We start from the raw sequence: 14,274 nt of genomic DNA, 5'->3' as shown, positions 1-14,274 counted from the left end.
AGACCAAGAAGGCCAAATCAGTTAATGCTGAGGCGTTCAAACAGGAGTTCCCTGGTGATTAGCAAGCCTTATTACCCAATGAGATCCCCTCCGCCCCTGCTTCAGGTGTTTCTTGCCTCAAGGACCTTTGCACTCTTCCTTTGTAAATTGGAGAAAAGTCCACAGCTCAATTGTCTGGCAACACCTGGGCTCCGAATGCACTGCATTCAAGAGAAAAGATCAATAGCCCCTTATCTTTTGTACACAAGGCACTTCCTCAAATGTCCACCCAGGCCTCAAACCTATTCTTTTTAACCTTTCCCCCTCTGAGTTTTGATGTCCTGTTGTTCCTGCCTTAGTTATCATACAATGGATCCTGGCCCTGCACATTTACCCAATCCCACCCTTGTTTCCTCTAATAAGGCTTTCTGATGCTGTCATTTTTCAAGATTATGATGCCAAGAACCATCTTAATAGATGTGGAAGTAGAGGTGAATGGCAGAAAAACAAAGAAACAACCACCTGTAACAGGAAACACAAGCCACTGCAAATCTAGCATAGAAAGCCATTCTAAGGAATCATTCATAATCATTATTATCCTACCTTACAGAACTGTTTTACTAAGATAATGTATGAAGTGCTTCCAACATTCCAATTCAAATGCTAGGTATTATTATTATTATTTGCTGATATTGCTCATGTCATACCTAGTCTATCTGGTGCCACAAAAAGATTTTTAGAGGCCAGTATTGTGAGTGATAAAACTTTCGCATTTCAATACAATTAAACAAGTACAGGGGTATTTCTGTTTCAGCCAGGTGTGTTATCTGTATTAGGATTTGTAGCCTAAAGCTACCAGTACGGGCCAAATGACATTAGTGTTCAATGTAGATGTGACAATGGCTGCCTGCAAACCAGCTTTCTATGTTTCTGTGTAACATGGTTTAGAACTCAGAAGCTAGTCCATATGACATGCACTGCTTTCGCCCCCCTCCCTCGTCACCTCTCTCATACAATTCCCTTCTCCCCTTCTGGAGAATCATAGTTTGAAATTACATCAAATGCTTAACATTAACCAACTCCTCTGAGTTTGCAAATCTATTTCAACCCTAGCTTCAAGATCTGGTGAAGACTGCAACCCTGGTAAGTGGTTACCATCGTTGGTGTTAGTGCAGATGTAACACTAAACCATGGTTAAAGCCGACAAGGGAGGGAAAGGGGGCGTTTATATCAAAAAGGAAGTGGGGAAACTCTTGTCTATGTTGAATCTTGATTCACAAAGCAACCCATGACTGAGTTCGAATTTCCCATGTTACAGCTGGAAGGGCAAAATCATATTCTCACCTGTCTTTTTCACAACAGGGCAAACCTTTAGGTTGCTAAGAAAATTATTAAACTGGAGTTTCACCTCTGATGACACCAGACTTTAAAATAACTTTCCTACCATGACGTTACTGACTGGTACTAAACAATTCAAGGAACAGACATTGACCTCTAAAGAATCAGTCAAACTATGGTTTAATGAACATGAATTCATCGGGATGCAAGCTGGGTCTGGCAAGACAGCCAAAGTTTGCTTTTCCTTGAATGACATTAATGAGTATGTTACTTTTTTAAAAAACAAGGATGAATAGCACATTCCAACCTTTCTCTTTTTGATTTGCTAGCTGCTGCACACTGTTCAAAATCTTGATTTAGCTGCTGTAGTTTCTCTTGAAGTGTTTTCTCCCGTTCTATGCTGCCTTCATAAAACTTCACCTTCACTTCCATTGCTTTTACTTTCTCTTCCAGCAGCTTAAACTCATGGAGGATCAAATAGCTGACTCCGCAATATTTACACACTGTCTCTTCCCGGGACATCTAGAAGGGAAATGGTAAGCAATACATTTAGAGAATGGATTAAATGAAGTGAAGTAGCAAATCACATACAAAGCTGAGTTAGGCCACTGGAACATCAAGCCTCAATTGTTTACTTTGACGGGCAATGACTTTCTGGAATCTCTGACTGGAGTCATAGGTGGAATCTAGACACCTATAAAAAACGCTGTGAAAATGCTTTTTTTTTTAGCGTTTTGAAAAATGTACAGTGGTGCCTCGCAAGACGAAATTAATCCGTTCCGTGAGGCTCTTCGTATAGCGGTTTTTTCGTCTTGCGAAGCAAGCCCATTGACAGCTTAGCGGATTAGCGCTATTATCGGTTTAGCGGCTTTTAGCGATCAGCTGTTAAGCGGCTTATCAGCGGATCACCTGATAAGCGGCTTAGGAAAAGGGGGGGAAGGGGGAAAAACCTGCAGGAACTCGCAAGACATTTTCGTCTTGCAAAGCAAGCCCATAGGGAAATTCGTTTTGCGAAGCGCCTCCAAAACGGAAAACCCTTTCGTCTAGCGGGTTTTCCGTCTTGCGAGGCGTTCGTCTTGCGGGGCACCACTGTATTGATTTGCCATAAGCTCATCATCGCCATCTAGTGTCACATTTGTATAATGCACTTAAAACATTATATTTGCAGCTGTATAGCTGAGTCCATAGAATCATAGAATTGTAGAGTTGGAAGGGACCCTGAGGATGCAGGAATATGCAGCTGTCCCATACAGGGATCGAACCTGCAGCCTTGGCATTATCAGCACCATACTCTAACCAACTGAGCTATCCTGGGATCTTCTGCATTCAAAGGATGTGCTCTAGCAGTGAGCTACATCCCTTTCCCAACTGGATATAGTAACATTAAAAAAAAGTCTAGGGGGTAGCAGAACAAGAAATCACAGCTGTTTCCCACATCAATTAAACTGTTTGCTATATTAGCCAATGAAGGAACAAAACAGAGATTAAGATCTGACCAAAAAGAAGAGTCTTGCTACTTGTAAATAACAAAGATCATCTGAGCCCCTGCGAGTGGGAATTTCTATCTGGGGAGGCTCTCCTGTTCCCTTTTCCTGCTAGCTGTAGCAACATGTAGGTGGGTGTTGCTTCTGAACAGAATTACTGTAGAGACAGAGAAGCCATTTCTACAGTGGGAACAGTGTCTTCTGTCGGGGGTTGCTGTGTTCCAGTCTTCCAACTCTGCCTTTGCCATCTGTTAGTTGCTGCAACCAGCAGGAGATGACAACAGAAAAATAGAACATGGTGGCGCTCAGGCTACTGGGGAAGCGCCATATCTCCAACCCCTGGTTAAAAGATACTGAAAGTTGCGAAAGGTCTCCATCATGTCTCCACATAACCTAACAAGGGGAGGAAGCATTTCTCGTAAGAAGAGCCCTGCTGGATCAGACCAAAGGTTCATCTAGTTCAGCATCCTGTTTTCATAGTGGCCAACCAGATGCCTAAAGACTGCAAGCAACAGCTCTCTTTCTACTTGCGCTCTCTTTTGTTCTTTAAAAGGGGTTTTTAAAAAAATCAAGATACTGAGTTATTGACTCCTTTGGAGCACTTCAGACAAATGAATTATCATCTCTTGCCTGACAAAACCACATCTGCGGTCCACCAAAACCATGATTAGGGTAGTGTTCATAGAGAGCATCATGTGATGCACTGCACGTGTCACTTATGAGTCACACAGAAACTATGAAATCTGGCAGGTGTGGGATTATTAATCATCTACACAGGATGTATTTCAGCACACAATTACTTATTTGGGTGAAGCTGAGTTTCTTACCAAAAAAAAAATATTATAAGCCCTGCAGCATAACTTTGTTCCCCCTACACTTTCAGCTCAGTAATTCTCCCCTGCAAATCACAACCCAATTTAATCACTCCTGCTTGTGTGTATGTGCAGAAACAGAAGTACTGAAACAACATTACTCAAGCATGTAGGACTACTTCAGGTATATTAAAGACATGCAAAATTTTACCTTGAGAAAAGAGGACAAGAACCACAGAACTTCCATGTGAGCACACATGTTTCTATCTGTGCTCCTGGGGTACCCTTATTGAAAACATTTGAATTCTAAAGCTACCAGAATCTGCCAAATTATAATTTGGCATTAGAATCTGGTGCAGATGTAACAAAAGTCCTCAGCAAACTATGGTTTAGCACTCAGAAGCCAGTCCTGGTAACAGGTCTGGTGATGTCCTCCCTACACACAGACACACCCCAAACCAATTCCCCACCTGGAGGACCACCCAAAAATAAAAATATGACACAGCATGAATCCCTCCTGCATGTGCACAGGCCACCGGACCATGTTACTTTTTAAACACCTAAGAAACCTTGCTATTGTGGAGATAATCATACAAACACCGGCACCAGACTTTAGCTTAAACAATGTTCTTGAAGGGAACATAACAACTGTATTGCAAGATTAGACCAACATAGGTAGGCAGCTCACAAGAAAAGCATGGCAGTGATAGCTTTCTCATTTGCTTGCCCGCAGTATCTTGTACTTAGAAGCATATGGCCTCTAAACATTGAGTGATCATACGTAATGTCATGCAGCCATTACAATAACCTCCAGCAACTCTGCAAACCCAGTCAGCGAAGGCAGTTTAGGGTTCTGAAGGGTAGGATAGAGCAATATGTAGTAGTGGAAGAAATGGCAATTTGAGACAAATAGGGGAGGCTAGTCATCAGTTGAGCAAAGGCACATGGAAGGGAAACATAATGAATGGGGCAAGCAGGAGCAAGGAGCAACCTAAAGAGGCCTCCTATCAAGCAATGCAAGTTGAATCTGCTATATATTAATGACATTCTCTTCTGAGATCACCAATGGTCACCAAAGGGAATTGGCAATATGTATCCAGCCTAAATCACCACACAAACCGGTAAAGCATTTATAATGTTGAACTAATTGCATGATTATTTACCCAAAACCATGTTGGGACAGGACCTGTCATCAAATTATCAAATAGATTGTCAACCCACCCCACAGCATATATAACTCATCATATTTCCATGAATGAAGAAACACTTTGACTATACTACAATTATTTTAATTTTATATTCCACTCAAAGCCTTTGAGAGAAGAGGGATGACTGTTATCTGATAAGAAAGCTTCCTGTGAAGAAGGGGGAGGGAAAAAGAGATTCAAATGTAAGCAAAAGGGAAGACAGTCAAGCTTTGCAGCAGTCAAAACAATGAACACTAATAAGATGTAATTATGAGACAAGCCATAACCAAATTAAGCATTCCAATGCCATACCTCAGTGCTATGCATTTTAACTATTCTTTGATAAAACTATGCGTCTGAGATGTTGGCTCCACGACTACTATGCCAGCCTTTATTTATCCTAATTCTTCTTTTTGCCTCGTGAAGCCTGATCATAGCTACAGTGGCTCTGAAGGAAATGAAAAATTAATTCTGTTTTTCCTGGCAGTTACAACCTGTGCTTGGAAATATGAAACTGTTATTCAGAATAAATACCATAAGGTTCCAAAGTACTTAAATTACTTATTGAAAGGGGACAAACTGAGCTGTAATGTGAAGGGAAGGGAGGGACTGTTATCCCAAAAAGAACATTGTGATTTCTTGCAGCATCACTGCTTCTGTCTTTCAAAATAAACAGTTTTAGGCATTCCACTTCATGTCTCCAGTATGAGGAGGGAAGTGGAGAGGGAGCGGGGCGGGACGGGGGGGGGGGGAATCCTGCTTGCGGTCTATCTGGAAATGTCACAGAAGTGTTAATTACATTATAGTTCCTAAAATGAACAAGATGCTTTTAGCATTGCTAACGAAACTGGTTGTATTTAGTTGAGAATTATCACAGGCTTATCTTCCTTGCTCTTTGAGAACTTGATTGTACCTTTCACTGTATATTCCTAATCTCATATGGGGGTGGGTGGGCAGGGGGTGGGCATCTTGGGACTCACTCTGGCACTTGTCAAGGTTTTAGTTCTCCATATACATGCTTCAAGCACAAGTAACTTAACTGCTCTCTGATTAAAGTATGATTAAAAGTGCCAATAATACATTTTAAGCATAGGCAACATAATGGATCAATTTGATCACAACTTAACACGCATTTGAGCCGCATCTGCCAGGTCTGTGCCTATGATTTCTGAAGTGACAAAGGACCCTACTCTTGTCCAGATTGCACATTATACAGCAACAATTCCAATTTGTTATGTTACACATAATGGGAATATAGGGGAGGCTGGGATAACATGACATCAGGCGTGCGTGTGTTTAAGCCTTTTATTTGTATATCCCCACCATTCAGGAATATGTTGCCCTGCCCATGGAGGATCCATTAGGCTAGAATGCTGAGTTAAGGTGGGGAGGGACCTGGGGACAGAAGGACGCGGAACAGAAATGCTAAGGGTTGTCCATATAAAGCAGGAGAGTTTTGAGAAAGCAAAGGAATTTACTTGCAGGGTTCCCTTAGACATCTAATTGGCCACTGTGAGAAAAGGATGCTGAACCGGATGGGCCTTTGACCTGATCCACCAGGACCCTTCTTAAGTTCTTCTTCTATTGGCACCAAGTAATGATGTACAAAATCAAGGCTGTGAAACCTTTGGCCCACGAAGGGCTGATGATTCACAGGAAAAATCAAGAGAGGCAGGAAGTTTGCAGCCTTTCAGGATTTCATCGCTCTTTCTAAACCTCTCTGCCATCCCATCTCTCTCTTCCTTTCTACGCCACGCCATGTCTGTGGGCTGTAGGTTCCCTACCCCAGTACTAATTGAAAGCACTCGGGAGAAACAAGCTCAATATTGTTCTGTTACATTCCAACCAAGAATCCATCCCTTGGGTTAAATGGAGGTAAGTGTAACTGTGTTATAAACAGAAGTTTACTTCCTTATAGACATTGCTTCAAACTAGGGATTGAGTCAGAGGTCAGCATCGTGGAGGCGTGCCAAGGCTCATCAAACCCCAGTAGGGGGCCTGATTCCAATCCCTGGAGACTCCTGGCTCTGATGATGTTCCTCATCTTCCTGTTGCTGCCTGTTCACCTGTCTTCGCCAAGCAAGCAGAGAAAAGAATGAGAAGCAGCAGTGACCACAGCACAATTTAACTTCTCCCTTTCTCTTTCTCTGGAGGTTGGTGAGGATTTGGCCCGAGGTGGGGAGATGGAAGCAAATGGATATAGCAACAGTGGTGAGGAGAAGGAGATGGGTACAGCGTGAGTGGAGGATCAGCTATCTTGCCCAAGGGCCCCCTGGAACTGGCACTACTTCACACAGAAACACAGGAGTAAATATTGTTTAAAAGGTTAAAGGAATCAGTACTTGTAGCAAAGTACTGCACTGCCTGTACTACATATGAAAAGGATCATGGGGTCTTAGTAAGTAGAACATAAGCTTAACATGAGCCAACAGTGTGATGCAGCAGCAGCAGCACACACACAAAAAAGTCGCTAATGCTATTCTAGGTTGTATCAACAGAAATATAGTGTCCAGCTGAAGGGAAGTCATAGTCCTGTCTTATTCTGCCTTGGCCAGACTACACTATGTCCAGTTCTGGGTGCTACAATTTAAGGAGGATATTGACAAACTGGATTATGTGCAGAGGAGAGTGACCAAGATGATCAAGGGTTTTCTCCTGCTCCGGAGGCAAGAACGCGAACAATGGCTTCAAGTTACAAGAAAGGAGATTCCAACTAAACATCAGGAAGAACTTTCTGACAGTAAGAGCTGTTTGACAGTGGAACAGACTCCCATGAGACCTTGGAGGTTTTCAAGCAGAGGCTGAAAAGCTGTCTGTCACTTATGATCTAGTTGAGATTCCTGCAATGCAGGAGGGTCGCCTAGATGACCCTTTAGATCCCTTCCAACAATACATTTCTATGACTCACAATTTTAGTATAGCTCTTATTCCACTCCCCGCAATGCATTATGAAAGACCCTCCTGCCCCTCCAGGTAATTTGTGCTGTCAGGTTTAATAGGACCAATTACCTGCTCAGAACTCTGCAAGTGCAGTCCCTGATCTAACAACAGGTAGTAAATGTTTTCTGAATGCACATGCAGATCCTCTTCCAGCAAGGGAATCTATGAGTGGAAGCTTGCACAAATCTCCCTTGTTCAATTATGAATTATTATATATGGCAGAAAACTGGAATACTAATCCCTCTTTAATAATGAAAGTATTATTTCTTCAATCTTGCATTTAAATAAATGAAATGCCAACAGGCTTGTGACACATTATGCATTACACAAATCTCTCATGTGCCACTGTATCCTGTTCCCATCCCCACATCTGTTTTTAAAATGTGTACTCTGGTGTCCATAGTCATATTTAAAGGCAGCTCATACTGAAAGATAGTTGCAAAATATTTACATGTAAAGCCTTTTCATTTTAACTTTCAGAATTATAATTCCTGTTTTATAAGGCTGCTGAAAAATGTGCAGTGCGATCATATATGATACCCATGTCAGAAGTGAATCCCACTGGGATTTATCCAAAAGGTATAGGATCACAGGCTTAGACATGACTGTATTACCAATACAATGAAATAGATAAGTTACACATCAAGAACATTATCACTGAATACTGTTATTACACAGTGCAAGCAGATACAGTTACCCAGTTTGTGGGTACATACTAACAGAGCTTCGTGCAAACAAGCAGGCTCCCAGACAGATCATGGCTTGTATTTTGACTGGAATAAGATGAATCACAGGCCTGGGTTGGGCATAATGCTAAAACAGTTCACAGAAGCACCACAGTAACAAGACCAGAGGTGGAGCAAAGCGGCTGTGATCTCCTCCATAGGCACCTGCATGTTTGTTCATTAATGCTAAACCATTGAATAAAGCCCTTAGATATATAATGTTTTCTTGAAATGGCTGCAGAGAATCCAGCAATGGGAAGCATAAAAAAACTTGATATAAAATCAATATAAATCAAAGTGTCCTAACTTTCCAGGCTACTGTTATTTTTCTTTATTTCTTACTCCTCAGCCCCCTTTCATCTATTTTGCAAAATTACTGTACTTCAAAGTCCTGTCCTACTCTCGTTCAATCCCTCCTAAGTATCAGTCTCTAGTAGGCATGATAAAATGGTAATTTGGCTTCTCTCTGTCAGGGCTTAAAAGGGGAAACGAAGTGTCATTTTTAATTATTTGGTATTTATTCAAAAACAACTATATGAAAACACTACAATTTCTGTTGTAAAAGGTAAAGGTAGAGGTACCCCTGCCCGTACGGGCCAGTCTTGACAGACTCTGGGGTTGTGCGCCCATCTCACTCAAGAGGCCGGGGGCCAGCGCTGTCCGGAGACACTTCCGGGTCACGTGGCCAGCGTGACATCGCTGCTCTGGCCAGAGCCAGAGCCAGAGCCAGAGCCAGAGCCGCACACGGAAACGCCGTTTACCTTCCTGCTGGTAAGCGGTCCCTATTTATCTACTTGCACCCGGAGGTGCTTTCGAACTGCTAGGTTGGCAGGCGCTGGGACCGAGCAGCGGGAGCGCACCCCACCGCAGGGATTCGAACCGCCGACCTTTCGATCGGCAAGCCCTAGGCGCTGAGGCTTTAACCCACAGCGCCACCTGCGTCCCACAATTTCTGTTGAAATACAGTCAATTATCTTTCCAAAAACACTGGCTTGCACAGAGTACTTTATCTCATTGCATGATTTACATTTAAAAACTGAACTGAAACAAAGGAATTCTTCTATAACTAGCATATTCAGGTTTCACTCAATTTCCATTTTTTATTTTTTGGTCATTTTTGTCACTGCCCTGGAATAATTGCAAAATGCTGCCTCATTAACAACTTCTATCTGCAGTTCTTGTTATACAGCTACTAAGGGCTTCAAAACCAACATAAATAGTGCTTCTTAATTTGACATGGCACAAAGAGCATGCCATTACAAATATGACTTTATTTCTTAACATCTTTTCCAAACAGTATGGCTTATGAATGTATACTAGTAAGAAAAGCCATATACGTATCACGTGCAGGTCTTCACAGAAATGCATTCTATATATTTTAATTAGTAAGTGATTTTTGTGCGTCTACTGTTGTTCTTTCACCAATTTATAATTATTTTTATTCTATTGCTCTAGAGAATTTATACTTTTGATCTCTGGATCATGTTCAGCAATGCATGTGCATCACACATTACTGGGCATGTGGAAAAAGGCTGTCAAATGGAATCTCTTTAAGTGCACAGAGGTTTGCTATTGAGGGAATGGGTTGAGAGAGAAGGACAAAATCATTCCCTATGCTGCTATTACACGTCAGTCACTTTTGAGTATTTTAAACATGAGGAAGAAAATATTTATATCTGTCTAAAGCAAGATTCTTCTCTTCTAATGATGTATTAGTCATATTTTGCACAATCGGGATACCAGCAATCCTAAAAGAGCACAGTCTGCACTGCATTCAGTGATCTGGTACTATTTATGGTATACTTTTTAAATTCTCATGGGCTGGATTCTAGACACATCAAAGAAGTTGCAAAGTTTGCATGAGAAATCAGGTTAGCAAAAATGGAACTCCACAGCACCATCTGGTATCACAGTGTTAGAATGCATAAACAACACATATAAAGCATTTTTTCTTTCCCAATGGAGCTGAGCCCCTGTTGAAATCTGTGACTCATTAAAGAGAAAAAAACCTTTCTGTAATTCAGAGGACATAAGACCCATATCATCCTTCTGCCTGGCCAACTTTCTAGTCTTCCTCCTTCGTTATCAAACCCTTTCATTTCCAAATAGCTTTTAGTTGGCAGAAGCTAAATCTGGCTGCTTTACAAACCCTCCCATCTCAAGGTTCCTTTTTTCTCCAACTGATTCCTGTCAAATTTGGGGGGGGGGCTGTTCATGGGTTTATTTGCACAATATAATTTCTTTAAAAATCCCAGGCACACAACTCCAAGAGGCAGCAAGCATGTGCAAATATTAATATATATCGAGCAGCAACAGACAGAACGGAACTATGGCAAGAGTTCTGTTATGGACATGACAACAAACTGCAGACAAATAAAATAAATAAAATATACCAGAAAGCAAAAGCTGCCAAGTTTGCTCACTGTAGCATACCTTTCGTATTTCCTCAGGTAGCGGATGCACAGGAATATGTCGGTCCATATCCTTCTATGGTTTAAATACAGATTTGCAAGACTGGCACACAAAACTGTTAAAAGATTATAAACAGACAAAACTGGTTATAAGTTTGGAGTTGAAAATTCCCCAATATGACCTGCCTTGCTTGTGTTTTACCTTGGCAGCTCAAATGGCAGGTGTACAATATTCCCACCCAACAGCACAATCTGACAACAGCATTTGCACATGGAAAGGCATTCAAAAGCAATCTTTTTACTGTAGTATCCCGCGTCCATGTTTTACATCATGAGGGGAGCTGATGGGAGTGGCTATAATATACTGTAGATGGAGTCTTCCTTCCCCCTTCTATTATGGAAATCCTCATTTTCATAAAGCTCAATGGACTAAAAACAGATTATCTCACCTGTGCATATTAGTCACCGGTCACAATAGAAAGGAATATGCCAGATGGAAGAACGGTGTGACTCTGCAAGGATCCTGCGGCCCGCCAGATATTGTTGGACTCCAATTCCCACGAGCCCCTGCCAGGATGGATCATGGTCAGGGATGATGGGAGTTATAGCCCAACATCTGGAGGGCCACCGTTTCCTCATCCCTGGTATAAGGCAAGTTCCCAAGCAGGGGAGGAAGGTATCCAGAAGTAGCAGCTGGTAGCTGCCACACCTATCTCACCTCCCATCTTATAAACATGGTGTAGAGTTTAGTGTGCTAAACAAGGAAATCCAGGTTCAAATCCCCTCTCAGCCATGAAACTCATGGCCCAGTCTCTCTCTCTCTCTCTCTCTCTCTCTCTCTCTCTCAGCCTAAATTATCTCAGGGTTTATGTGACGATTAATAATAATAATAATACTCAAGGAGGCTTCCAACAGATTAAAACACAATACAACATCAAACATTAAAACCCTCCCTGAACTGTCTTCAGATGTCTTCTAAAAGTCAGATAGTTGTTTATTTCCTTGACATCTGATGGCAGGGCGTTCCACAGGGAGGGCGTCACTACCAAGAAGGCCCTCTGTCTAGTTCCCTGTAACTTCACTTCTCACAGTGAGGAAACCGCCAGAAGGCCCTCGGAGCTGGACCTGAGTCCGGGCTGGACGAGGGGGGTGGAGATGCTCTTTCAAGTACAGTGGTACCTCGGGTTAAGTACTTAATTCATTCCGGAGGTCCGTTCTTAACCTGAAACTGTTCTTAACCTGAAGCACCACTTTAGCTAATGGGGCCTCACATTGCCGCCAGAGCACGATTTCTGTTCTTATCCTGAAGCAAAGTTCTTAACCTGAAACACTATTTCTGGGTTAGTGGAGTCGGTAACCTGAAGCATATGTAACCTGAAGCGTCTGTAACGCGAGGTATAACTGTATACAGGGCCGAAAAAAGGGGAGGGATAACTATGCACACAGAGCTTCCTGAAGGAAGAGTGTGGCAAAAGTGAAATCACAAATGCACAAACAATATGAATACAGTATTTTGCAAGTTACAGGTGAGAAAAAGCACTGCCTCTGCCCCAATCCACTTCCCTTCTTCACATAACCATTAAAATGCAAGTCCCCATGTTCATCTCCTTTGCCTCTGGTTCGCCTAGGGAGGCGAAATAAATGAAAATAAACTTCAGCAGCCCGGCTGGAATCTGCTAAGCCAAAGCAACGGGGCTTCACTTTTGTGGCAAAAAGCAGGCCATCGTTGAGCCAAGCGCCTTGCTTGCCCCAGAGAGCAAAACGCAGAGACCCGCGGAAGTGCCTCATGCCAAGACCCACTGCGCTATCTAGGTCAGTATTGCCGACACTGACAGGCAGCTGCTCTGCCCAAGGGTTTCAGGCGTAAGAAGTAAGCCCTCGCCGAGTAAGGCTTACTCCCCGGTAACTGAGGCGCTCACTCACCCAAGCAGGAGGTGAGCAGGGCAGCGCGGAAACGGAGGGAGCGCTAAGCCCTGCGGACACACCGGAGTAGGCCGCGCCGCTTCCTCGTTGCCCCGGCAACCAACTTGCCCGCCAGGCAAAGAAACCAGAAGTAGGGCAGGCGCTAAGGGCGGAAGTCTCTCCTCTGGCTTCGCGTCCTCCCACCGGGCGTGCGCGGTTGCTGCCGAGCGTTCCACGGCGTTCAGTCAACACGTGCCGCTTATAGCCCCGGTCCAGCACCGCTTGAGCGCAATTTCATGGATTTAAATGTATATACCGCCCTTCATTGAAAGTTCTCAGGGCTGTTTACGTACAAGATAAGACCAGAACAGTTCTAAGAATACAAGAATGAGAAGGAAAACATACAGGGGGGGGGGGGAACAGAACTGGGGAGAAACTCTTTGTAATGGCGTTTATGCACTGAAAATCAATAAAACTTCTTTTTCAAAAAAACAAAAAAGGATAATAATAACAATGGCATAAACATTAAAGGTAAAGGGACCCCTGACCATTAGGTCCAGTCGCGGACGACTCTGGGGTTGCAGCGCTCATCTCACTCTATAGGCCGAGGGAGCTGGCGTCCGCAGACAGCTTCCGGGTCATGTGGCCAGCATGACTAAGCTGCTTCTGGCGAACCAGAGCAGCACACGGAAACACCATTTACCTTCCCGTCGGAGCGGTTCCTATTTATCTACTTGCACTTTTGATGTGCTTTCAAACTGCTAGGTTGGCAGGAGCTGGGACCGAGCAACAGGAGCTCACCCCGTCACAGGGATTCGAACCGCCGACCTTCTGATCAGCAAGTCCTAGGCTCTGTGGTTTAACCCACAGCGCCACCCATGTCCCTTATAAACATTATTCCCTCGTAAATCACAGTTACTCGTGGGAGCAAATTATGTTGGCCGCAATGAGACTGGCCTCTCAAATCCACATGGAGTTTTGGAGCGCAGTTCTTTACACGTCTGCTCCGTGGTAAAGTCCACACAGTAGCAGTTCCAATGAGAGCAACTTCTTCTCCCATTTTCCTTTCAAACTGAACCTGTTACCTTAATTCCCCATGCCCAAAATACCTGCCAGTTTCTTCCGTCCTGCTCCCGATTCTTTTACATTAGCTTCTTCCTCCAACAACAGCTTTCCTCTTATGCCTTTCCTTTCTACCCCCTCTTTTGTTTATTAATAACATTAGAAATATTAAACCTTCGTTTCTCTATTATTTCCTTCAACACCTCTGCCTCTGGTCCTTTCCCCTCGGAAGGAGACATAGGAAGCAGCCTTATACAGTGGTGCCCCACAAGACGAATGCCTCGCAAGACGGAAAACTCGATAGACCTAAGAGTTTTCCGTTTTTGAGGTGCTTCGCAAGACGAATTTCCCTATGGGCTTGCTTCGCAAGACGAAAACGTCTTGCCGCTAAGCCGCTAATAGCCGCTAATAGCCGTGCTTCGCAAGACGAAAAA

The 14,274-nt window shown here is 43.2% G+C and overlaps 1 protein-coding gene across 2 annotated transcripts in view; it reads right to left on the bottom strand.

Moving 5' to 3' along the window:
* The window catches only part of LEKR1 (leucine, glutamate and lysine rich 1), a 71,210-nt gene extending 58,298 nt beyond the window's left edge, over positions 1-12,912 (bottom strand). Inside the window, exons 1-3 of one of the 2 annotated variants that reach the window (XM_079977902.1) lie at positions 12,800-12,912; positions 10,899-10,992; positions 1,625-1,839 (exon numbers count right to left, since the gene is read on the bottom strand). In XM_079977902.1, coding sequence (XP_079834028.1) covers positions 1,625-1,839; positions 10,899-10,946 — 263 coding nt within the window. In that variant the 5' untranslated portion in view covers positions 10,947-10,992; positions 12,800-12,912. Of the gene's footprint in view, positions 1-1,624; positions 1,840-5,112; positions 5,249-10,898; positions 10,993-12,799 lie in introns of those variants that run through there. The other variant, XM_079977903.1, reaches the window with a different exon arrangement.
* Between the last annotated feature and the right edge of the window lie 1,362 nt (positions 12,913-14,274).

Source organism: Podarcis cretensis, assembly GCF_951804945.1.
Source record: "Podarcis cretensis genome assembly, chromosome: 5".
Lineage (NCBI taxonomy): Eukaryota > Metazoa > Chordata > Lepidosauria > Squamata > Lacertidae > Podarcis > Podarcis cretensis.
Note: the sequence above shows the minus strand (reverse complement) of the source record. Positions and strands in the feature narration are given on the sequence as shown.